Source organism: Pelophylax lessonae (assembly GCF_965119305.1).
Source record: "Pelophylax lessonae genome assembly, chromosome: 7".
In the NCBI taxonomy this organism is placed as follows: domain Eukaryota; kingdom Metazoa; phylum Chordata; class Amphibia; order Anura; family Ranidae; genus Pelophylax; species Pelophylax lessonae.
The window spans coordinates 268,498,963-268,526,368 of record NC_138774.1 but is presented as its reverse complement, the minus strand read 5'-3'; the positions used below and the strand labels follow the sequence as shown (position 1 = coordinate 268,526,368).

Genomic DNA, 27,406 nt, shown 5'->3' with positions numbered 1-27,406 from the left:
AATTTCCTTCGGATGTTTAGGCCTGGGACACAGAGAAGGCAACACAATGTCTACATTCAAATGAAAGTCAGAGACCACCTTAGGAAGGAATGACGGACAGGGGCAAAGCACCACCTTATCCTTGTGAATCACCAATTAAGGTGAGCGACAGGATAACGCCACCAGTTCCGACACCCTGCGCGCAGAGGTTATAGCCACCAAAAAGGCCACCTTCTGGGACAGCGTAAGCAGGGGAATCCCCCAAATATTTTCAAAGGGAGGCTTCTGTAGAGCTTAAAGCACCAAATTAAGATCCCAAGGCGGAAACGGAGCCCGAATTGGAGGAACCAAATGACGGACACCCTGAAGAAAGGTATGCACCAGGGAGAGTGTGGAAAAAGGTCATTGGAAAAAAGACCGCCAAGGTCGAGACCTGGCCTTTGATGGTACTCAAGGCCAAATTCTGTTCAACCCCCCATTGAAGGAAAAGTAAGATACGAGCCAAGAGACTCACACCACGCAATGTACATCTTCCATGTACGATCGTAGATCTTCCTAGAGGTAGATTTCCTAGCTTTTAACAACGTAGGAATCGCCAACTCAGACAAACCTCTATCCTTTGGCACCTGGCGTTCAACAGCCAAGCCGTCAAAGCCAGCGACTGCAAAGCAGGATGGAAGATCAGTCCTTGGGACAGCAGATCCTCCCTGAGAGGAAGCTTCCAAGGAACGTCGGTGACCAGCCACACTAGATCGGCATACCAGGCCCGGCGAGGCCAGTCCAGTGCCACTAAGATGTCCTGGAATCTCTTCTGCCTCGATCCTGCATAGGAGTCTGGGCAGAAGCTTGAGAGGAGGGAAGGAGTAGATCAGGCGATACTGACCCCACAGGGACACCAGCGCGTCTGTGGCTTCTGCCAGAGGATCCCTTGACTGAGCCACAAATCTCTGCACCTTTCATTTGAGCCGAGACGCCAACAGATCCACCTCGGGATTGCCCCACCAGAGACACAGCTGATAAAACACTTCCGGATGAAGGGACCACTCCCCTTGGTTCAACGCCTGCCGACTGAGGTAATCTGCCTGTCAATTTTCCACCCCGGGAATGTGTATGGCAGAGAGGGCTGGAAAGAACCATTCTGCCCACCTTAGAATGCCGGCTACCTCCAGTGCCCCCTTGGTGATTAACATAAACCACGTCCGTGGCATTGTCTGACTAAATGCGCACTGGGCCTTATTGAAGACGACCTGTCCAATGATCCAGACACAGACTGATTGCTCAGAGTTCTAGGACAATGAACGTTGTCTGGACTCTTCCATTGTCCAGATTGCCTGAGCAGAATGCTTGTCGAGGATGCCTCCCCAGCCAGATAGGCTGGCATCCGTGGTGACCACTGTCCAATACAATGGGAGGAAGGATTTTCCCAGCCGAAGTGCCGGAGAGCAACGCCACCATATCAGGGACTCCTTTGTTCCCCAACTCAACCGGAACCACTTCGAAGGTAGATACCATCAGGCCCAGCACCCGCATGCAAGTCCAGTGAGATGAAAATTTATTGGACAGCAGGAGGCGAATTGCAGCCTGCAACTTCTGGACTTTGTCCAGAGGAAGGAGTCCTGTGGCTACAGCCGAGTCCAGATTCTGGCCCAAATAGTGCAGCTTCGTGGACGGAACCAAGGCAGACTTCTGAAAATACAGAATCCAGCCGAACTCCCGCAGAGAGATAGTCCAAGTAGCCCAGTACCGTGAACTCTCATTGGCGTAGCAAGGCTAGCACTGGAGCCAACACTTTTGTGAAGACCGGAGGAATGGAGGTGAGACCAAAGGGTAATGCCACAAACTGATAATGCTCCTCTCTTACAGCAAAGAGGAGAAAACGCTGGTGACTGGCACATATTGGAATGTTGAAGGTAGGCATCTTTGATATCTACAGAAGTGAGAAAATCCCCCTGACGCAGGGATGCCACCACTGTTCGAATGGAATCCATTCTGAACTTCTGTACCCACACAAAGCAATTTACCACCTTGAGGTCCAGGATTGGACGCACTTTGCCTTCCTTCCTGGAGACTGTGAAAAGGTTTCAGTAAAAACTCTAAAAACGTTTTGAAGTCTGACCCGGGACAATCACCCCTTGAAGGAACAGGTCTTTTACTGCCCCCCCATACAGATCCTGTAACCGGTCTGGGGACAAGCGCAGGTTGGAAGGAAAAAACCTTGCACGGGACAAGAGGGGAATCCAGAGCCAGCGAAGATGTCCCCCCACCCCAGATACGGGTGAGGGTGAACTTTCATGCAGAAGGAGCCTTGTCTGCGGGTCTGGAGAAGTCTGCTCTCGACTTGCCAGACCAGGTTCATTTTGGATCCACCAGAGGAGGCCCTGAAAGGCTTTGAGCCCTTGTCAGTCAACCCTGAGGGACAAAAAAAGTTCTTATGGGCCAAGAAAGAAGGTCCAAGTCTACGATGAGGTTCCTTGCCCTTAGTAGCCTGCAGAAGAAAGGTACTTTACCCCCTGTGAGACCTTTATTGATGTCATCCAGGGAAGTTCCAAACAGACCTCCTTGAAAGGGAAGATCAGTCAAGGCCTTTTTAGAAGTCTGGTCTGCAGACCAGCATTTGAGCCAAAAGACACGTCGACCACCGCCAAAACAGAGAGGCGAGCCATCAGGGGAGCCGCGTCCAAAGAGGCATCACATGTAACCTGCAGCCCCTGGACCAGCTATTTCCCCAGCTCAGCAAAGGAAGGAGGGAGCGGTTGTCCCTCCAGGTCATGGCATAGGAGCTTAGCCCACTTGGTCAGAGTTTGCGACACTAGGGCAATGGTAAATACCGGCCTCATTGCCAAACAAGCTAAGGTGTACATAATGTGGGCCACAGCCTCCGCCTTCCAGTAAGCCAGATCCTTAAAGGCCGGGGACTCTTCCACCGGATTCATGGTTGCCTTGTTTAATTTGGAAACCGGAGGGTCCACCACCGGAGGCACAGTCCATTTCTTAAGGAGAGACTCCTAATAGGGGAAACACCTAGTAAAGCGTTTAGGAACCCCACGGGGACGCTTTGGTCGTCCCTTTTTAGCGACAATTCTGTCAAAATAGGCGGGGAAAGGAAACACCTTTGCCACTCTGGATGGCTTGTGAGCACGAAAGAGTAGCTGCGCCTCCGTCGCAGCTTCAGCTGCGTCCTCCATCTTCGGGGTCTCACGCACAGATACAATCAGTGCATCTACCAGCCCCTTTTCGTGTGCGGTCGCAGAAGTGGAGGATTTATTTTTACTCAGGAGGATTCGGCAGATTTGGCAGGATGACCCACGTCCGCGGCGGCCAAATCAGATTAAGGATCTGATGAGACAGAAGAGGCAGGGGAAGGCGGGGGGCGTTTTTTGCTAGCCCATTGCCCACAAGTCCTCTGCAGCCAGGAAACAAGGGACTCCAGGACCGCGTCAGTGTATGAATGGATGGTTGGGACCCAGAGGGCCCTGCAGCCTCAGAGAGGGGATCAGGTGTGAAAAGTGCTCCAAAGACTCCATGAGTCACCAGGAGGACCCCACAAAAAAGTGTATTACACTGCAAGGGACAACCCCCACTGCGCTGGCAGCACCACCGGGTCGTCAAGCACAAGGCACAGAGCGATCCTCAGCAGAGAGGGAGAGGACCCCACCAGACTCACCACCCACCAACACATGCATCTACAACCACCAGAAGAATCTACACTACACGTGTGGCGATCAGGAAGCTAAATGACCCAGGAGTCAGCACCAGGGGATAAGGAGGGGTTCCCACCGTCCAAAATGCCACCCACAGGGCTCCACTGTCATAGCTGCTGCTATTTGCTTTGGTAAACTAAAAGAAAATGGCCCTTAGACTACACAAACATGGCCGCCATGTATAGAAACTCACAGGCTACAACAAAATGGTGGCCCCGCGTGGCACCACGAGGCATATACGGATCCAGAGGGGACCAGGCCTCAGGACAGATCCAGGCAAAACAGGGGGCCCAGGCAGGAGCCCCCACCAGGTACAACCACCCCCGCACAATCGATCATCCGGTCACCGGTGGCCCACCTCTCCAGTCCCCATCGCCAGTTAGCGCTCTGCCACCACCCCAGGAAAGTTGCCAGACCACCCAAAAAAAATACATCCCCAGCATATGTGGGGGGGGGGGGGTAGGATGAGGGGCTTGGCAAAGGGGGGGATGCCTGCGGGAAGGAGGTGAACCCGGAGTCCAACTGTCCAAAAGAGAGGTCCACGTCCACCCCAAAACCCTCCAGGGGTAGAGGGGGACAGCTACTCCCCATACCAGGAACCAGGTGGCCACCGCTCTAGACAGATCCTCTTTTGCATCGAAATGGGGGGGCTGTCAGCCAGGAGGAACGCTGCAAACTCGCAAGACGTTTAACTCGCTGGGCCAGCCCCCGTCCAGTGGGGCTATGTTGTGGCCGACCTAGGGTGGAGGTGAGGCCTGTGAGCGCTCGCTGGCCAGACTGGGTTGACCACTGGATCTAGATTATCCAGACCGTCGGCCAGTCCAGCAGTTGATAGTAGATCTCACAGGGAAAATCCAGGAGGAAAAAATTGTCAAAGTTTTGCCAGGACCAAAGATCCCAGCAAGGAACTAGGTCCTTACAGTGACCAAAAAAAAACAGTGACAAGAGCAGAGAGAAGGAGTTTACCCCCTTGGACTGCCCATGGGTGTAGCCAGAATGTTTTCTGCCTAGTGTCCTACTCCTGTAGGGGGCAGTATAACCCAAATATGAAAGAGAAATTACGGTTTGCAAACCTTTTGAAATGCAATGGCTCAGTCATTGTAGTGGGCCATATGCAAAGCACAGCATACAGGGGAGCTTGCCGTGAAGAAGGAGCACGGCTGCCCTCCCCCAGGCAGCAAGCACGCTCGGAAACACGTCGCATGCAGATGACATCATCCAGGTTCGACTATCCACCAAGTCTCGCTGTCAAGCAAATACACCGAGCCTACTTCCTGGTTCTAACTTTGCCGTACAAGCCGGCCACGGCAAAAGGATTTCGGCTCCAGCAGGACGGATGTCCATGACCGGATGATGTACACTTCTCCACACTGGAACTTTGTTTTATGGGCATGAAAAAATGGATTTTTGTAAAATCTTACCGTAAAATCCTTTTCTCTTAAGCTCATTGACAGACGTAGTCCTCGTTGATTAATAACAACTCGGGTTATACTGCCCTCTACAGGAGTAGGACTAGACAGGAAAGAAAACGTTCTGGCCACACCCTAGGGGCAGTCCCAGAGGGTATATCCTCTCACTTCCTGCTACAGCAAATCAGTTATGTCACAAAGCAGTGTTTAGAGAATTTTAACCCAACCCAACTCAAAAACAGAGGGGCGGGTACTACGTCTGTCAATGAGCTTAAGAGAAAAGGATTTTACGGTAAGATTTTACAAAAATCCATTTTTCTCTGTCGCTCATTGACAGACGTAGTCCTCGTTGATTAATAACAACTCGGGACGTCCCAAAGCAGTACCACAAATGAGGGGTGGGATAACAGAAATCAAAATCCAGAAGGCCCAACCGGAGCCAACCAGAAGCATCAAGGACTCATCGAGCAAAAAGATGAGACCTAAGTGAAACACCCAACAAACCCTTGAGGTAGACCAACAGTCTCCTCAGATTGCGGCCTGCCGAACCTTGTGGCCAAAAGAGGCATCTGACGATGCCATCACATCAACTTTATAAAATGTTGTGAAGGTATGAACCGACGATCAAGTCATCGCCTTGAAAACCTGGATCGCTGACGCCTGATGGCGGAAGACCGAGGAGACACTAGGCGCCCGAGTAGAGTGCGCCTTAACAGGGAATGGAGGATTCCGACCCTTAATAGAATAAGCCTGTACCACCGTCTGACTGGTCCATCTAGATATGGTAGCGGCAGACACAGGCAACCCCTTCAAGGGCTATCCGTGATCACAAAAAGTGAGTCCGTCTTACGAAAACAAGTTCGTAGTAGTCAAGTGTATCCTTCTGAACCCCATCCAAGGAGTGTAATGCAAACTCCCAAGGATGGCTAGTCTTAGGACACGGGGAAGGGAACACAATATTTTTATTCAGATGAAAACTCTGAAAACCACTTAGGAAGGAAGGATGGATCTGGAAGAAGAACCACCTTATCCCTGTGAACCACCAGATATGGGGAACGTCAAGATAATGCGACCAGTTCTGACACCCTGCGTGCAGAAGTAATGGCCACCAAGAAGGCCACCTTCTGGGATAATGTAAGCAAGGGAATCTCCCTAATATTTTCAAAGAGAAGTTTCTGAAGAACCGACCACACTAAATTAAGATCCCAGGCGGTAAGGGTGCGCGCACTGGCGGAGCCAGATGTCGCACCCCCTGGGTGAAATTCCGCACCAAGGAATGATTAGCCAAAGGTTTCTGAAAGAAGATTGCTAACGCCGAAACCTGACCCTTGATAGTGCTCAAGGACAGTTTCTGCTCAACCCCTTGTTGCAGACAGACCAAGATTCGGGTCACCGAATAGGTATGTGGGGGAAATCCAAAAGATTCACACCACGCCATATAAGACTTCCATGTGCTAGAAGTCGCTTTCCTTGCTTTAACTAGAGGTAGGAATAACTGAAGCGGACACTCCCTTGTCCTTCAGTACCTGGGTCTCAATGGCCAGGCCATTAAGCCAGCGATTGTAAAGCAAGATGGAAGATCGGTCCCTGAGACCGCAAATCCTCCCTGAGAGGAAGTCTCCACGAAGCGTCCGCGACTAGCCTCACCAAGTCGGCGTACCAGGCTCGACGAGGTCAGTCCGGAATTTCCAGAATAACTGGAATTCCCTCCACCTCTATCCTGCGAAGAAGTTCCCGCAGTAACTTGAGAGGATGGAAGGCATGCCGTATCTGATACTGCTCCCACGGGGCGATCAGCGTTTCTGCTGCGTCCGCTAGAGGATCGCGGGTGCGAGCTACAAACCTCCGCACCTTCCTGTTGAGCCAAGGTGCCAACAGATCCACATCCGGGGTGCCCCAATGAAGGGACAGCTAGTGAAAAACCTCTGGATAAAGAGGCCATACCCCTTGATCCAGAATCTGATGGCTGAAATAATCTGCCTGCCGATTTCCCACCCCCGGAGTGAACACTGCGGGGAGATCCGGAACAAACCGTTCCGTCCAATGAAAGATGCTAGTCGTTTCGATGGCCACCAGGACACTCTAAGTGCCCCTTTCTTGACATAAGTCACGACCGTGGCATAGTGCGATTGGATCCGAATCGGGCTGCTCTAGAGCTGCTCGGTCCAGTAAATCAGACAAAATCTGATCGCTCTCAGTTCCGATACCCTACTGGTAACCTGGATGCTATCGGAAGGAATGACTTCCCCTGGTTGAGCATCGGAGACTTCCTTTTCCGCTCGCTCAACCGGATCCCATTGTCCAGGAAATCGGAATTCTGATTCCATTGGAAAAAAATCTCCTTCAGGAGAATTCGGGTATGAGACTGGGTATACGGTACTGCCTCTAAGAAGGCCACCATCAGTCCCAGCCAATTGACGGACAGCAACATCCGAATCGTTGACTGAACCTTCTGGAGTTTCTCCGCAAGGAGAAACTTTCTTGCCCAGGATGTATCCAACATTAGGCCCAGATAGTTCAGTCTCATGGTGGGAACCAGGGATGATCTTTGGGAAAGCGAAGAAAACGCTGATGTCCTGCGATGATGGGGATATAAGGATAGGCATCCTAAATGTCTATGGACGCCAGGAACTCCCCCTGATGCAGGGAGGCCACCACTGTTCGGATGGACTCCATCTTTCCCCAAGTCCAGAATTGGACGCACCTTGCCCTCTTTCCTGGGCATTGTGAACAGGTTCGAATAGAACCCCTGAAACCGTTCAATGTTAGAAGGGAAGAATCGTACCGGTGGAAGTGATCGAAACTCGATCCTGTATCCTGACCGTATGACCTCGCGAACCCCTTAGTCCGGGGTCCTGGCAAGCCATGGATCCGGAAACCGGTGAAGACATCCCCCCACCCCAGAGATGGGTAGGGGCGCATCAGGCTGTATACTTCAGGCTTGGCTGAGCCGGACTTTTTGTTTAGCCGACCAGCGCCCTTTGAAAAACCCTCTGAAGGGGCTTTGGAGGGTTTCGCCTTATCGCCCACCCTCGCGGAACGAACAAACTCTTTATGAGCAGAAAGGGAAGGTCCTCATTGGTTACGAGGTCCTCTTTATCCTAACAGTCTGTGGCAAGACAGCAGGTGGTACCGTCTATCCTTTAAAGAGGGATTCCTCAAATGGATAGAGCCTAGCCATGCATTAGGAAATAACAGGGGTTCATTTCAAAACGACCCCATTTGGGTAAAGGAAAATCCTTCGCCCTTTTGGTAGGCTAACAAGTACCCAAAAAAGAATTTCAGTCTCAGCTACCTCTGCCGGTGTAACCTCAAGACTAAAGGTTTCCCGGACAGACACAACTAGTGCATCCACCACTCTTGTGCTATGGCGGAGGCAGAAACGTTCTCCTCACTGCTGAGGAGAAATTACCTGAGACAACAGCCCCATAAGAGGGACCTGCAGCTGCATTGACCAGCTCCGAATCTGTATCTGAAGTATCAGATAAAAAATAGGGGTAGGCGGGGGTCGCTTCTTGACCCCCGTCCCTGACAGGCCACCTCCACCCGGGATACCAAAGACTCCAAAACTGCCGATAATGCATTAAAAACAAGTGGGGTACTGGAGGGTGCTGCGGCCACCTTGAGGGGATCAGGTGGGGATACCTATGCGGCAGGGTCAATGATTATACAAGACATTTGCCAGCGACAAAAAATGACAAAGTAAAAAAACTTTTTTTTTTTTTTTTCCCCCAGTCGCAACAGCGCCCCTCAGTGTTACCTGCCTTTTTGGACCCCACAGAGAGAGAGAGACCCCAAGGCTCATCCCTGATGCACAGAAGTTTTCATCAGCTTTCTCAGTGCTGTCCTGTTACAGACATGAAGTCTTTGGCCCTTTTTCCTGGGTAAAGGAGGCGGCTCCGCCCCTTAACACGCCTTCCGGCGACTCCCCCTGGCTCCACAAGGTGTTTGGTCACCTCAAACATGGCCGCCCCCATGCTGGAGACACGAGGCTACGCCAATATGGCGGCCTCGTGTGCTCTGCAAGACAATGGCGGCGGCCTGTTAGGATAGCGGCGGCTTAGCAGCGGCCTGCGGGATGCTGTATTCAGCCTAGCGGCCTGCGGGAGTGCATCGGCCCCCCAAACTTCACCCTGGATGGTGATCAGCCTGGCCGGCGGTACCGGACCCTGGCGGGCCGCATGCCGGCCGTGGGCCGTCGGAAGGCAGCCTGCCCTTGCTGGAGGAATGCGATCTGGACTGCAGTTATACATGCATAGACATCGCCCTGTGAACACCTCTGACAGGTAGGATACCTTATGCTACCACAGTAATATTCTAGTACTGCCACTGACTTCAGTCATCTTTACAGTTTTGAAATGACATTAGATTGTCAGCTCCCAAACCAAGCCTCCTGGTTTCTTGTTCACAAAAATCACACTCAAATAGGGGGATCTGTGACATGTTATAGGATAGAGGGGAGACCCATCCTTACCATTTCAGAGAGGGGCCCGCGTTCACCACAAACCCGTCAGGGGGAAAGGGGGAACATACTACTCACCATACCGGAACCAGGCGGGCGCCTACTCCTGACAGTACCCCTCTCCGCCGGGGTGGGAGGGCTGTCGACCAATACGGACGCCGTGACTCATGGTCATTGGCGTTTAAGCGAGACGTTTAACTCGCAGGGTCAGTCCCCGTCCAGTGGGACTATGTCGCGGCCGACCCAGCGCGGAGCTATGGCCTGCACGCGCTCGTAGGCTGAACTGGGGTGACCACTGGATCTCAACATCCAGCCCGTCGCCCAGTTCCAGCTTTCTTGCTTGAAGATCTCACAGGAACACTGGAGAAAAAAGCTGTCTAAAAAATCTTTCTAAGAAAAAAATCCTGCCAGGACCGAAGATCCTAGCAAGGCATCTAGGTCCTTACTCCTAACTAGACAGAAAAAAACTGATTTGCTGTAGCAGGAAGTGAGAGGATATACCCTCTGGGACTGCCCCTAGGGTGTGGCCAGAACGTTTTCTTTCCTGTCTAGTCCTACTCCTGTAGAGGGCAGTATAACCCGAGTTGTTAATAATCAACGAGGACTACGTCTGTCAATGAGCGACAGAGAAATATACTTACTAACGTGAGTGCATAATTTTATTAATTAAACCTGTTGCATAAAGTCTACACTTAGAGGCGCCTCTGTCTGTCTTTGTTTTAGCCCTGTGGAACCCCTGGCTTTTGGTTTCTGGATGGCTGCCCTACATGGTGGACTTTTTTTTCCCCCTGTGCCATTAATGACTTTTATATCTATGGACTTTTGGTTCGATATGTGATCAAGCGCCTGTTAACATTGTGTATTACAGGGGAGCTTGTGGCTCTTCAACAGTTAGATAATCACAGGTCGCATAAGCTTGATGTATCACTGCATCCCCTCGATAGGGAGGCAATGGTACCTTCAATTATTATTTTTGTTACATTTACCTGCAAAAGGGATCACCTTTAAACAGATCATTTTTGTGTGTTGTCGAAGAATGAGCAGCTGCACTCTGATGATGTCAGAATATTCGCAGCTTTATTTCACAAACAACCCAGCCAGCTGGAGATAAAGAACTTTGTTATTGTGATTCTGTCGCAAAACAATAATTAAATAAATAAATAAAATAAAAATAAGCTGATAGCAGATCTAAAAGGCACCTGCAGGTAGTGTCAGAGTTTGTCTGCTCCACATTCCTACTGTCTCATCACTATGATAGGTCTCAGTGGCCAATAGGAAAATTGTCAGATGTGGGAAAAAGTGGGCATGCTTTCTGCTTTGGCATCACTTGGAGTTCTGGAGCTTTGCTTGATTGGCACAGCCCATCATATAGGCATGGCAGAGGCAATAAAAGTTGCTGTAGGACCTCTAGGCTAGAGCACAACTCTCCAAATAGCATTGTTTGTCCCAGTATTCAGGTCTAACATTCTCTGTAACACTACAAATGAGACACATCTGTTGAATACCCGCTTTTTCTCTCTAAGTGGCTAGAGGACCTTGCTCTTACTGAAGATGACAGACTGGGATAAGATACTGTTTACTCACAAAGCCGCCATACCTACCAGAGCTCAGGAGCATAATTATAAGGTTTTATCCAGATGGTATCGATGCCCTTTGGTGCATGAACACCCCAGGTACTATGATACATATATGGGGGACCTGCCCATTAGTCACCCTATTCTGTAACAAAATCCTTCAACTGTATCATAAACTGGTCAGAGATCAGATTCCTAGTGGTCCTCTGATTATGCAGATATCCATGAAGCCTGGGTCCTTTAAAAAGAATAAAAAAAAGCTTACTCTGCCACTTAACCGTAGCATGTAGGGTTATATCCAGAAATTGGCGTAAACAGGGCACTCCCCCTCTGGTTGAATGGGCCTTTAAGATGTACTCTCTAGGTCACATGGAACAGATGGTCTCCTGCTTCCTATACCCTCCCCCCCCCCTCCTGTTTCCTATACCCTTCCTCCCCCCCCCCTTTTTTTTTTTAAAATCTTTTCTTCTTCTTCTCTCTCCTCTTCCCTCCTTTCTCTTCTTTGTATCCATTGAGTGCTTGCTTACCATTGTCTGTCACATGAGGATGTAATTGGTCTCAAATTGCGGATGCAGCCAATTTCACTCAAAAACGATACACCATAACTCCTAAGTTTGGTCCTTCATTATTCTCCCTTATGAGTTAGGGGATATTAAACCCGGATGTTCATGATATGTCACTACTCACCTTTACAGTTTGCATTATGATGTTTCTAATTTTGTGGCATTGTATTTGTTATCTATATTAAATGTAGCACTCCAATTACACATACCTTGCATTCACTTTCCTTGATTTGGATACATGTTTTTTACATAGGTCTCTACATACCTCATGTAATCCATCTTTTAAAAAGATATGTTCTATTTTGTACTGTTTGTATGTGCAATAACTTTTACTAAATACAGATTAAGCATAAAATATTAGTCTGCTACACCTTTATAGTCTAATCATATACTGAGGGGTGATCAAGTTACATTGCTTAATAGCAGGAGGAAAAACTGCAAGGGTGGATTTTATTTTCCAATTCCTGGAGTTAGGACTTAATGATGTAATAATGATTACAGAGCTGCATTTACTACATTTTCAAAGACTTTGGCACAGATTGTGATGATATGAGCCTGGTAAGTAAAGGAGAACAGTGGTTAAGGCTGGGCCCCCTAACTACATGGGTCTTGAAAAAGTTGCAGCATCTTTACGCCTGATCGAGAGCTTCTCCTCAGTGCAACACAGTGTATGCTGAATGCATGTAGTACAGTATGAAAAAAATGGAATTTGTCTTTAGTTTTAAACAACACTAATTCTAAACCCTCATTAGTTGACCATAAACGTCTTTTAGAAAACAACTAAGCTACAACCAGCTTCTCTGCAGTTTTACAGCAATCTACTATGGGTAAGCTGATTTAGATCATCATGAACTCCTGCCAAGGTAAACTCATTTTTAATTTGCTAGTTTACAGAGCTTAGGCGTGTGAATGGCTGCATGCATTGGACAGTGAGCTGGACACAGAGGGCTGGGCTAGAGACATGCAGATGCTGGAGGAAGAAGGAGAGTGTGGGGGAAAGCAGCTGTTCTCTTCTATCTTATGCAATATCAGTACAGCTGTGATGAGCTTCTGATGTCTCATTCAGATGGTACTTGTCTGTCAGCAATATCACTCCTGATGAAACCCCATAGTACGGTTATTGGGCTGACTATTCTTCCTAAAATCATTAATGGTGTTCCAGATTTCCACTTAGAGTTGCTAGAGATCCGATTCCCCTGTTCAGTGACATTTATGGTTCCAGGGAGGAGATGCATAAAAAACAAGGATTTCTGCATATGGCTGGGAGCACACTACTCAATGCTCCTGGGTGACATGAGGAAAAAAACCCATGTGCTTGTTTAAAGGAAACCAATTCGGAGAGGAATATGGAGGCTGCCATTGCTTACCTCCTTCTGAAAATGCTTGTTGCCCATCTCTGGCTGCAATGCCTTCTGATACACTAAGCTAAACCAAGCATGCAGTTTAGGAATGCCAGAACACACCTACTTTCAAAGTTAAAAATGGCAGAAAGGCAAGCCAATGTTATAATCATGGGGGGCGGTCCCTATCCTGACAGTGATTGGGCAGATGGACCTGTACAATTAGGTAAGGTTTGTAATTTCTTGAGCCTAGTGTAGGAAAACCGAGTTTAAAAATGGAAGCCCAAACTAGAAACAATGCTTTGTTGGACTTCCTAATTTCAAACACTACACAGCTGATTGCATTAGTGAAAGTTAGGGGTATCTTAGGTAACCGTGATAACAGAGTAATCATGGTTTGCAGTAAATGATAGGAAAGAGACATGGGTGGGACAAGAATATTACATTTTAAAATAGCTAACTTTACTAAGCTGCAATCCATACTGCATGCTACTAAATGGGTTTGTCCAAAGAACACCAAGAAATGTTTTAAGGATATATTAACCACTTCACCAATAGGCCTATTTCGGACACTTTTTGTTTACAAGTTAAAATCAATATTTTTTCCTAGAAAACTACTTAGAACCCCCAAACATTATATATATTTTTTTAGAAAAGACTCTGGAGAATAAAATGGCGGTCATTGCAATATTTTTTGTCACGCGGTATTTGCGCAGCGGTCTTTAAAACGCCATTTTTTGGGGAAAAATTACATTTCACTGCATTTAAAAAATACTAAACAGTAAAGTTAGCCCATTTTTTTATATATTGTGAAAGATGATGTCACGCCGAGTAAATAGATACCCAACATGTTACGGTTTAAAATGACGCCCCCCCGTGGGATGGCGACAAACTACGGTCAATAGAGATCTCAATAGGCGACACTTTAAATTTATTTAACGGTTACCAGTTTAGAGTTAGAGTGTAGCTCTTTTTTTTAAATTATTGCTCACGCTCTGACGATCGCGGCGATACCTCACATGTGTGGTTTGAACAGCGATTTCATTCGCGGCTCGACTTCCGTATACTTATTTTTTGTGCGCGAGCTAACGGTGACCGGGGCGGCAAAATTTTTTTTTTTCCCCATTTATTTTATTTATTTAACTTTATTACAGTTTTTAAAAAAAAAAAAAAATCTGATCACTTTTATTGCTGTCACAAGCAATGTAAACATCCCTTGTGACAGCAATATGTAGTGACAGGTACACTTTATGGAGGGATCGAGGGTCTAAAAGACCCTAGACCCCTCCACTACACTTCCCTGTATGCAAAACGTGGAAAACAGCGTTTTTGCATACAGCCGTTTTTCAAATTTGCCGCCGTTTTGCAGTACACTAACCCGGAAGTGACGTCATGGACGCCGCCTCCGGGTTACGTCATCGGAGACCCGATCGATGCCGTTTCCGTCATTTATCGGGACTCCATCCAGCCGGCGGACGCGCTGGCTGGGTGCTCGGGGCTCCCGGTGGGACGGGAGCCCCGGTAAAAGCCGCAGAAGGCGGATCAATCGGTACCGACGGAAAGCCGACCGTCGGCTTTAAACCACGGTCTAGCTAGAGGCATCATCCCGGTATACCCCCGCAAAGTTTTGGACGTCATATGACGTCCGCCCAGGGGGAAGTGGTTAAACAGCATTCAGTAGTGCATTTCACTTGGCAACAAATATAAGGAACAAAGGTTAAAGATGGATGGCTAAATACGAAGATAAAAAGGCATACAAATGAGAAAAAAAATGTCCTTTAAAATAAATTGGTATTTCAAAACTAAAAAGAATGCAAAACACAAGGGCAGGTAAAACAGATTGAGAAACACATTGCTGAGGAGAGTAAAAATAAATATAAATATATATATATATATATATATATATAAATTAATATATTAACTGGGTACTTTCCCCGCCTTCCTGCGCAGGCCAAATTTTCAGCTTTCAGCAATGTCACACTTTGAATGACAATTTTGCGGTCATGCAACTCTGTACCCAACAAACTTTTAATCATTTTGTTCATACAAATAGAGCTTTGTTTTGTTTTTGTTTTTTTTTGGTAAAAAAAATTAAAAAAAGACTGAAAATAAAAAATAAATAAAAAAAAAAACAGTTTTCTTTTGCTTCTGTTATAAAATTGTGCACATAAATAAGAGCCTGTGGCAAAAGCCAGCTTATATCCTCACCCAGGAAGGAGGGGGGAGGAGGGGGGGGGCCTAAGGACCCACAGTGACCACCGAACTTTTAGAGGGCTGGGGGGAGGGGGGGGGGGAGGGGGCTCCCACCATCCTGGGGAGGGGCCCACGTCCACCCCAAAAACCCTCCAGGAGTAAAGGGGGGACAGCTACTTACCATAACAGGGACAGGGTGAGCACCACTCCTGACCGACCACCACTTCATCGAGATGTGGGTGGCTGTTGGCCAGGAGGAAGGCTGCGACTCAGGTGGAAGACAGGTCGTATGTGTCCTCGCGAGACGTTTACCTCGCATGCCAACCCCCGTTCAGTGGGGCTATGTGGCGGCTGACCTAGCGCGGAGCTGGCCAGACTGGAGGCTGACCCTCTGGATCTAGGTTATCCATCACCCAGTCCGGCAGCTGATAGTAGATTCTCACAGGAACAAGATAAAGGTAGGAAAAAATCAATTTAAAAGGAAAATTGCCAGGACCAGAGATCCCAGCAAGGAACTAGGTCCTTACTCCTGTCTAGGCAGAAAAAAAGTGTGCCTATAGCTGAATGTGGCCCCACAATGACTATACCCCCTGGGACTGCCCATAGGCATAGTCAAGCTTTTTCCTGCCGAGTGTCATACTCCTGTAGGGGGCAGTATAACCCAATGGCTAAAAAGAAACAGGAGCTGTGTCCATCAATGAACGAAAGAGAAGTATTTGATCGCCTGCTGATTTTGTCCGTTTGCCCACTGACAAAGAAATGATCAGCCTATAATTTTAATGGTAGGCTTATTTTAACAGTGAGAGACAAAACAACAAAAAAACTCCAGAAAACACATTTCAAAAAAGTTATAAGATGATTTGCATTTTAATGACTGTAATACGTGTTTGATTCCCCTATCAATCAGCAAGATTTCTGGCTCCCAAGTGTCTTCTATACAGGTAACGAGGTAAGGTTAAGGAGCTCTCTCTTAAAATAAGTACTCCTAATCTCAGCTTGCTACCTGTATAAAAGACACCTGTCCACAGAAGCAACCAATCATTTAAATTCCAATCTCTGAAACCATGGCCAAGACCAAAGAGCTGTCCAAGGATGTCAGGGAAAAGATTGCAGACCTACACAAGGCTGGAATGGGCTACAAGACCATCGCCAAGCAGCTTGGTGAGAGGGTGACAACAGTTTAGTGTGATTATTTTTGGTCAGTTACTAGCTCTAAAGCAGGTACGGACTGCACCAAAATGGGCAGGGTGCAGCTCGTTTGGGGGGGAGAAGATGGCCAAAAAATTAAAGGAACTTTAAAACTTGACAGTGAAGGGAAAGAAAAAGAGGAAAATATTACAGACAGTGAGTGAAGACCAGAGGATGCTACTATGGCCAGTGTTGGAAGTGTATAATGCCTAGGACCAATGCGCATAGGCAGACAGAATACTATTGTAGCCTCAGAACACACAAGGAGAAAATAATATGCTCTGGTACACAATTAAAAAGGATGTTCGCAAATGCCAGGAGTTTGGTGAATAAAATGACAGAACTGTAACTACTGATACACGAGAAGGATTTTTGACTTTGTGGGAGTAAAAGAAACCGGGTATGGCAGCTTACATTGCAACTCTTCAGGTGTACTTCCTGTATCGGCGAAACAGGGTAAGTAGATACGGGGGAGGGGTGTGCATGTATGTCAAGAGTGATTTGATAGTAACTACGAGGGATCACATTACAAGGGAGGAGGTAGAATCCTTGTGGCCGGAGCTTCAAGAGAAAAAACAAAATGTAAAATGATTAGTGGGTGTATACTACAGGCCCACTAACCTGAAGGATGAGGAGGAGACTGTTCTATTTTCACAGTTAGAAATGGGGGTGAGGCAGTGCAATGTTATTATCATGACATGACAGGGACTTCAAGTATCCAGATATTGACTGGGCAGATGGAACTGCTCAGTTCTCTATGGGCCGTCATTCCCTAAATGTCTTGCAGGAGAATTTCATGTATGCTGCCTTGAAGTCAGAACCCAACTGATGATGGAGCAAATAGAAATTAAATAGACTGCAGTGCACCGGAATCAGGAAACAGACATTCCCAATGAACATATGAGGAGATGTGTGAAATATAATTGCAGTGCAGTACTCTGTGAGCTCAGATTACAGTAAACTAAGTGGAGTTCCTGACTTTAGCACATTTGTGATATTTGCAGAATTAAACCATTTCTGGATGATTTTTACTATTAAAATTAAATAAGATAATACTGAAAGAAAGCAGGATCATAGGCATGAATGGGGTTGTACTCAACACAATCCCACCACTAGCAAAACATATATGGAAACAAGCAGGACATGCAGCAAATATCCTCTAAACTTTATAAGAAACACTTAGAATAAAAAAGATAACCATGATGAAATATAAAAGTAAACATTAGCCTTGAGAACTGTGAATATGTCCTGTATGTTTAAAGGTTTCCAATTTCGAATAACTGCCCTTTCCATTGGGCCCCTGCCAGCTTATTTCTTTGGGGCCATATATAAATATTTGGGGGCAGAAGATTGTACAGTACGATATGATTTAACACAACATACAATACATACATAGGATGTCAGTAATATATAGAGTGGCCTCTTAGGGAAGAGGATTTCCTGCAAAGGTCAGTGCTGCCCTTTGGACCTATACTGTTGTAGTTACAGCACAGTCCAGAACAGATAAACAGGACCATTAATCTATCACCAGTCTGGGAATTTAATGGTCTTATCTATGCTGGAAAAAGACAATAATGGGGGAAAAAAAAAGATGACAATATGACAAGATGTACAGTAATGCTTGGCTAATTGATTAATCTCACTTTTTTGAAAGTTTGAAATGATAGATTTTATCCAACCACTTTGTATCCCTTAACTACTTAAGGACCGGGCCTATTTCTGACATTTGATGTTTACAAGTTAAAAATCAGTATTTTTTGCTAGAAAATTACTTATAACCCCCAAACAATATATATTTTTTTTTTAGCAGAGACCCCAGAGAATAAAATGGAGATCGTTGCAATACTTTTTGTCAAACCGTATTTGCGCAGCAGTCTTACAAACGCAATTTTTTTGGAAAAAATACACTTTTCTTTATTAAAAAATTAGAAAACCGTAAAGTTGGCCCAGTCTTTTTCTATAATGTGAAAGATAATGTTACGCCGAGTAAATAGATACCCAACATGTCATGCTTCAAAATTCCGTACGCCTAGCGGAATAGCGACAAACATTGGTACTTAAAAATCTCGACGCTTTAAAAATGTCTACAGGTTACCAGTTTAGAGATACAGAGGAGGTATAGGGCTAGAATTATTGCTCTCACTCTAACAATTGCGGCGATACCTCACATGTGTGGCTTAACCACCGTTTAAATATGTACGTATGCGTTCGCTTCTGCGCAAGCTCGGAAAGACGGGGCTCTTTAAATTTTTTTTTTTTTCTGTTTTTATTTTACCTTATATTTTTACACTGTCCTTTTAAAAAAAAAATTTTGATCACATTTATTCCTATTACAAGTAATGTAAACATCTCTTGTAATAGAAATAACAGGTCCTCTTTAATGTGAGATCTGGGGTAAAAAGACTTCAGATCTCACATCTACACTTAAAAGCAAAAAAAAAAATATATATATATATTTTTTATTAGCATGAAAAAAAAAAATGGGCTCTTTAAGGCCGTTGGGAGGAAGCGACATATAACGTCGCTCCGGTACCCCAAGGCCATAGAGATGGCCCCCACTGGACTACCTGCCTAGGACCCAAAAGGACCGATTATTTTCCCTGCTACTGACGGCTCCGGTAAGCGGGAAAAATGACGGGGAAGCAGCGGGAGGGGGGCACCTCTCCCATCTCCCATAAAACTGATCCCGCGGCAAATCCGCTGCTGGGACCACTTCTACGTGAAAGAGGACCGCCCAGGCTGTAAGAAAATACCGAGGTTATGACAGCTATCTGCTGCCATAACACCTGTATTTAACGTCAAAGTACCGACGTAAAACTGTGGCGGGCGGTCTGTAAGTGGTTAATAGATGAGGAACACAGCAGGTAATGTCAAAGAGGATAAAAGAAAATGCATACTTACTCTGACGCCCGGAAGACCACTGAGACCTGGGGGCCCATCTTTTCCGACCAATCCAAAGGCTCCCTTTTCTCCTTTCTCTCCTTCTGGTCCCGGTTCACCCTTCTCCCCCTTTAAGAAATACCCATAGAGAGGATTGCTGTACATTTCAATATACACAGCGACTTACTATATTCTAATGTAAATAAACTCCAAATATTTAAAAAAATATTTCTTACTTTCGGCTATAAAACAAATCCAATGAAAAATGGGGGAAAAATTGGATTTTTGACTTACCGTAAAATCTATTTCTCTGATGTTCATTGAAGGACACAGCTTTAGATCTTCATAACCATTGGGTTATACTGCCCCCTGCAGGAGTAGGACACTAGGCAGAAACTTTAGCAGCCTGCAAAACCTTGCGGCCAAAAGAAGCATCCACAGATGCCAACACATACACTTTAAAATTTTGTGAAAGTGTGCATCGACCTTGCAAACCTGCGTCACTGACACCTGATGAAAGCCCGGGAAGTACCAAGCGCCTGAGTAGAGTGCACCCTGACAGGGAAGGGAGGAACCCGACCCTTGATGGAATAGGCCTGAATCACTGTCTGTCTAACCCATCTGGAAATGATCGCAGAGGAAGCCTTTACAAGGCCCATCCGTGAGCACAAAGAGTGTCTGACTTCCTAAAGATTCAGTAGCTGCCAGGTACATCTTAATTGCCCGGACCACATCCAAGGCATGCAAGGCAATTTCCTTCCAATGTTTAGGCCTGCAACACAGGGAAAGCAACACAATGTCTTCATTCAAATGAAAACTGGAGACAGCCTTTGGAAGGAACGGCGGACAGAGGGTAAAGAACCACCTTAGCTCTGTGAATCACCAGGTAAGGTGAACGACAGGATAATGCCAGGAGGGAGGGAGGAGGAGGAACCAAATGTCATTAGAAGACGACCGCCAAAGCCGACACCTGGCCCTTGATGGTACTCAAGGCCAATTTCTGTTTAACCCCCCATTGAAGGAAGGTCAAGGTCCGAGCCACCTAGAAGGAGCGAGGATGAACCCCAAGTGACTCACACCATGCAATGTACGTCTTCCACATACAATGGTAGATCCTCCTAGAAGTAGATTTTCTAGCGTTAAACATTGTAGGAATCACCCACTCAGACAAACCTCTATCCTTCAGCACCTGGCATTCAACAGCCAAGCCATCAAAGCCAGGGATTGTAAAGCAGGATCGAAGATCAGTCCTTGGGACAGCAGATCCTCCCTGAGAGGTAGCTTCAAAGGAACGTCGGTGACCAGCCGCACCAGATCGGTGTACGCCAGGAGGTGGATCAGACCACTCAAACAGCCCCACCATATGTTGGAGGGAGGGGTAGGATGGGGGACAGATGACAAAGCGGGGGGACCCAGGGGTCCGACCGTCCCAAGGAGAGGCCCACATCCAACTCAAAACCCTGCAGTGGGAGAGGGGAGACATCTACTCACCATACCAGGAATCAGGTGGGCACTGCTCCAGACAGAACCCCTCTCCATCGAAATGGGGGCTGTCGGCCAGGAGGAATGCTGCAACTCAGGCTGAGATGCGGTCGTATGCAACCCCGCGAGGCGTTTAACTCGCTGGCCAATGTCGCGGCCAACTGGGGTGACCACTTGATCTAGATTATCCAGCCTGTCGCCCAGTCCGGCAGTTGATTGTAGATCTCACAGGGATAATCCAGGAGAAAAAAAATGTCTTTCTAAAAATAAAAAAATACCAGAACCAAGATCCCAGCAAGGAACTAGGTCCTAACTCCTGACTAGGCAGAAAAAAAATGGAGTGCCTATAGCAGAGAGGGGGAGTATACCCCCTGGGACTGCCCATGGGCGTAGCCAGACTTTTTTTCTGCCTAGTGTCCTACTCCTGTAGGGGGCAGTATAACCCAACCGTTATGAAGATCTGAAGCTGTGTCCGTCAATGAACGCTAGAGAAATAAAACATTTTTCCATCAATTTTTAAAAAAAATCACAATAAGCGTATATTGATTGGTTTGCGCAAATGTTATAGCGTCTACAAACTATGGGATAGATTTACGGAATTTTTTACAATTTTTACAATTAATTTACTAGTAATGGCGGCAAACAGCAGTGGCGAAATTGTGGTGGACAAATTGGACACCAAGTGACACTAATACAGTGATCAGTGCTAGAAATATGCACGGTCACTATACTAATAACACTTGCAGGCAGGGGTTAACATCAGGGGCAATTAAAGGGTTAAATGTGTGCTTAGTGAGAGCTTGCTAACTGTGTGGGGGTTCCTGTACTATGGGAATGCAGAGATTCATGTTCCTGCTTTGTAGAAACACAGAATCATAACCTTCCCTTTTCATAGAACGGTGCACAGTGCACACCGGACACGGGGGTGCAGAATCGCGTATAGGTACATGATTTTGCACACGAGAGCCGCCTTGCTGCCGTATATATACAGTATATGGTCAGCAAGCTGTTAAGTAACATACTGAAAATTGATGTTTATACTACAGGGGTCTATGTAACAATGTTTTACCCACAAATCACACAAAATAAATCGAATGTAAACAATGAAGGGATAGCCCGATATGGTTTTTTCAGGGCTGATACCGATATTTTGGTCACAACGTATCGGTATCAGCCGATATGGGCCGATATTTTGTACATTTAAAGTTTTGAAAAATAAAGCCAATTTTTGACACAAATCTGGTACTAAACATGTTAATGTTTGCTTAATGACTGGCTTGCTGGCACCCTGTGGAAGGTGGCTGGCTGGCACCCTGTGGTAGGTGGGTGGTTGGCTGGCACAGGGGCTGTGGATGGCTGGCTGGTACAGGACCTGTGGGCGGCTGCCTGGTACAGGACCTGTGGGCGGCTGCCTGGTACAGGACCTGTGGGCGGCTGCCTGGTATAGGACCTGTGGGCGGCTGCCTGGTACAGGACCTGTGGGCGGCTGCCTGGTACAGGACCTGTGGGCGGCTGCCTGTCTGGCACAGGGGCTGTGGGTGGCTGGCTGTCTGGCACCCTGTGGTGGGTGGCTGGTACAGAGCCTGTGGGTGGCTGGCTGGTACAGAGCCTGTGGGTGGCTGGCAGGTACAGTGTCTGTGGCTGGCAGGTACAGGGCCTGTGGGTGGCTGGCTGGCTGGCTGGTACAGGGCCTGTGGGTGGCTGGCTGGCTTGCTGGTACAGTGCTTGTGGGTGGCTGGCTGGTACAGGGCCTGTGGATGTGGGTGGCTGGCAGGTACAGGGCCTGTGGATGTGGGTGGCTGGCTGGTACAGGGCCTGTGGATGTGGGTGGCTGGCTGGCACCGGGCTGCTGTGGGTGGGTGTATGGCTGTGATACACTCCCGCGAGACTAATCCCGACTCCAGACGAGGCTGTCCAAAGTGAGGGAGGCGGCCTAAGAAGGTAGAATGACGTCACAAAAATATTGGCAATATCGGCCAGTTCCGGGGCCGATACCGATATATCGTTGAAAGTGCATATCGGCCCCCGAAATATCGGCCTTGCCTATAATCGGTCTATCCCTAAAACAATGTGTGAATCGTGCTTGAAAGCATTGTTAACCTTCAGAGTGCCAAAATATTTTTTTTCTGGAATCGATTAGGTGCAAAAAAGTAAGCTAATGCACACCTAGTTTACAACATCTGTGAATTAAGGGTGAATTGCATGAACACAGGTGCAGAAATCATATATTGGGCTTCCTTAAAAAAATTTTTTTGAAGTAAAAATAATAGGTAGCACTCCAAACAACTAACGTTTTGATTTTTATATATTTAAGAAAGAGGGCAACATATACATACAAAACAGTACACCAGAGTACATGCACAGGGTCTCCCACAGTTCCTCTTTCTAAAGACAATCTCTCAGCTACAAGCATTATTTTCATTAGAACATCGAAGAGATCCAGGCTAATAGTAAAGCAAATATCAATTAACAATACACATGGGTAGATACCAGAAAAAAAAACCTTCAGCTGACATGCAGACACTAAGGATCAGGCGGAGGTGGAAATCACAAAGTTTTGGAGTAAAAACCTTTGTCTCAAGTGACCTGGATCCTATATTCTACTACATACCTTCATTCCATCAGGGCCCATCATGCCGTTGTCCCCCTCCAGACCTGTTTCCCCCTGTAAAAATAAGAGTGCTTGTTTTAAAAAAGTTTACTATACACACACACACACACACACACTATATATATATATATATATATATATATATATATATATATATATATATATATATATTAGTAGTAACATTAGTACAAAAAAAAAAAGAAGCACTAGAGTGCCTTCAATAAATTATTCATCAGTTATAATTTCAGAATGAATCTGTATTCTGGTTCCGTTAGCTGGGGAATAATAAGTACAGTGGTATACTCACTCTCTGGCCTATCAGTCCTTGTTCTCCTGGAATTCCCAAAGGTCCGATATCTCCCTGAGGAGAACAATACAAGATGAGATTCATAATGTATAACTCTTTTATATTTATTACTGAACGGCGCAAAACACAAATTCACTTAAAGTGATTGGATGTGTAAAAAAAAAGCAAGTCCTACTTACCAGCTCTGTGCAATGGTTTTGCACAGAGCAAGTCCAATGCTTCTCTTCTGGGGTCCCCCGCCGACACTTCTGGCTCCTCCTCCCTGCCCAGTGCCCCCATGGCAAGTCACTCGATATGGGGGCACTTCTGCAGGCTCGACCCAAAGCTGTGGTTAGTCTGTCCATAGACACACACAGCGCAGCTTGGCCCCACTCTGCACTCTCTCCTCACAGGCTATGATTGACAGCAGCATGAGCCAATGGCTCTCGCTGCTGCCTCCATGTCCAGTAAGGTCAGAGAGAGCCACTGCTCTCTGGTAAAGCACTGGATCGAGATCGGACTTAAGGTGCTGGTGGGAATCCTGGTCAGTGAAAGTTTTGTACCTTAATGCAGAGAAGATACACTATTTATTACCAACTTTGGACGCACCCCTGTAACCAGTTTTCTCCTCTGGTACATAAATGATCACCAATGCCAAGAGACCTCAATTTGTAATTAAAATGTTTATGGGGCACCTTGTCAAATGCTTTGGTAAAAAACTAGACACACTACATCCAGAGGCCTTCCTCTATCCAGATTAAAGCTCGCTTCCTCATAGAATGTTAATAGGTTGGGCTGGCAAGAATATTTCATAAATCCATGCTGGGTTCTACGAATACTATACTTTTTTTCACCAGAAAATTATTGGAAATGGTCCCTTAACATCCGTTCCAATCGTTTACAAACAATTGATGTTAGGCTGACTGGTCTGTAGTTATCAGGTACATATCAGCCCCTTTTTGATTACCATTCCAGTCAGTAAACTGTCTTTAAAAGATTAGGAATAACAGTCTAACAATGACCTGGCTAAGTGCTCTGAGAACTCTAGGGGGTAAGCCAACTGGCCCTGGTGATTTGTTTACATTAAAGCTAAACTCCACCCAAAAGGGGAAATTCCGCATTAAGGAACTCGTCCCCTGCTCCTCTTGCACAATTGGCACTTTTAAAGAGGGGGGGGGGCAGGTACCCGATTTTGACAGGTACCTGCTCCCACTTCTGTTCCAATCGCCGCGGCCAGGTGAGTGGCTGTTTTTTAAAAAGTCAGCAGCTTCACTTTTTGTAGCTGCTGACTTTGACAGGTGCCTTGAAATCCTCTAAGTTTTTTAAAAACACTAGCTTCTGTTAGTCTCAGGGGTAACCTCCTTGCTGTGTTGCTAACACTACCGTCTTGTTCATTATACCCCTCCTTTTCCATGGTAGAAACAAGGTACGATAATAGATTGGATTTGGCTTTTCTTGCTTTTAGCAAGGTAATAGTCAAAGATTGAGAAATCCCTCTATCCTTAATGACCTGGGATTCAACAGCCATGCTGCTGGACCGTGAGCTAGCACATCTGGCCTGTTGGGAAGGGGCCAGGGGTTGTCTGCTACAAGTTGGAGTATGTCTGTGTATCAGGTTCTTCTGGGCCAGCTTGGAGCAATTAAAAACACTACTTTTCTCTGTTGCTCTATTTTGTGGAGCAGGTAAGGCAGAATTTACACTGTTGAGAAGGCATAAATTAGCCCAAATTGAGACCAGGGGATTATTAGGGAATCCAAGATCAGGGCTAGAGGATCCCTGGTTCTGGCAACAGAATGCCCCATTTTTGGCATATCAGATTGAACACATATGAACAAAGATACTATTCCACTTGGTTCAAGTGGTGGCAGCTGAGACAATCTGCCTGGCAATTATCCACTCTTGTGGACTGCAGAAATAGGATTTCTGTCAATGAAAGAATCTCGCTTGCTTCCTTCAAGGCAGCCAGGCTCCTCATGCCCCCTAGATGGTTGATATATGCCCCCATGGTGGAATTATCTGACTGTACCTGGATTACGTGTCCCTTCAGGAGCAGCCTTGAGCTCCAGAATGTTAATGAAGAGCTCCATATCCTGTCTTGACTATGTACTTTACAACATTTATCAGGCTGGAGAGGAGTGTTCCAATCCTTGACAGTAAAGACTTTCTAGTGGCAGGATAGGAAGGACTTTGCTACTGTTAGGCCACTTTCCCACAGGTGGACCGTTCAGATCCGCCTGTCCGTTTTTTTTTGGCGGATCTGAACGGATGCCCCAGGCATCTCTATGGGGCATCGTATGTCAGCTGAGACATGTCCGCTGACATCCGATCCGTCAAATCTGGACGGATGGAAACCCTATTTTCCATCCGTCCAGCGGATCGGATCGGATGAGAATGGACAGACGGTTCATTCTCATCCGATTCCCCCATAGAGAACAGCGGGGACCTGACAGCTCTGTCTCTACACACAGCGCGGAGACAGAGCTGTCATCTGCCTGCTCAGCGGGGGATCAATCCCCCGCTGAGAAAACAGAGTCCGCCGACAGACTCTACAGTGTGAAAGGGGCCTTAAAGTGGTTCTAAGGCCTCTTGCACATAATACTCCTGATTGAGCTTTTACTTTTTCCAGACGTTTTTTTTGTACGTATTTGCGTGTATTTTCACGCAAGTCCGCGAAAACTTATTCTCGCGTTCTCGTTCTGCACAATATGTAAATGGACATTTGCACACATTTGTGCGTACGCAATCGCGCGCAAGAGGCGTAAATTACTGACCAAAAACGCCAACTTTTTTTTTTTTAACTGAAGAATGCACAGCATTTGTTTACATGCCTGTGGGCATAGGCACATTACTACTAATGGACTGTATTCTAGCTTTTTTTAAAAAGAAGCTGTACCGAGTTTTTTCAAGCTGCATTGTGCAAGAGGCTTAAAAGCTGAGGAGAAAGAGCCTGCTTTTTCCATGCCAACAATGTCTGGAGTGTTTGAATTGTTCTGTGGACATTTTCTGACAACTACCTGGGGTATGAGTCCTTCTGAAGAAGGTTGACTATTGAGCCTGTGACTTTGAATGCACTGGGTTCTATGTAGGGCCAGCAGAGGTGCTAAGAACTTTGAGAACAGAGGATAGATTGAAGGGCAGTGTGACAAAATGGGAGTTAAATTATTACCGGTAATTATTGCCTGATGCAAAATCAAATTCAGGAACTTACACAAATTGTTTTTAAAAAATACACTCACATAATTTTTTTGCACAAATACCTGCGTGCTTTTTCTGCCTTAAGTTCAAATTTAAACTGAGTGTTTATTTAGCCATAATACACAGTTTTACTTTAACTGTCAGGAAACTAATTTCTATAATGGGAGAAGTCAGCAATAGACACCAAAATTTCCCTCAGTACTTTATTACATTTGTGGTGAACAGGTGACAGGTCCACTTTAAATCCATCAGCATGTTGAGAATGTTTAATTCAGCAACAGCTGGCACAGCAAAGATAGCTCACTCCGGGAATTAGCTGACATTACTTTCAATTTTCTATTTTAAAGCACAGCTTTAATTCCAGACTTTTCTTTCTTCCTGTTTTTATACTATAAATATTTCTTAGTTTGCTGCCTGTGATGCTCTGACCCTTTGTTCAGAAAACAAACTACTGCTGTTAGGCACAGGGAAGAGTCTTGGGAAAGGCAGCTGCATTGTGTGCACAGTCTTCAGCTCTCCAGCTAAGCAGGACATGTAAACCT

At 46.4% G+C, this 27,406-nt stretch overlaps 1 protein-coding gene across 1 annotated transcript in view; it reads right to left on the bottom strand.

Annotated features, from left to right (window-relative positions):
- COL27A1 (collagen type XXVII alpha 1 chain) overlaps positions 1-27,406 on the bottom strand; it is a 582,809-nt gene that overhangs the window by 135,087 nt on the left and 420,316 nt on the right. The window contains exons 35-37 of the mRNA XM_082264626.1: positions 23,690-23,743; positions 23,383-23,436; positions 19,311-19,418 (exon numbers count right to left, since the gene is read on the bottom strand). Of these exons, the coding sequence (XP_082120752.1) occupies positions 19,311-19,418; positions 23,383-23,436; positions 23,690-23,743 (216 nt within the window). The remainder of the gene's footprint in view (positions 1-19,310; positions 19,419-23,382; positions 23,437-23,689; positions 23,744-27,406) is intronic.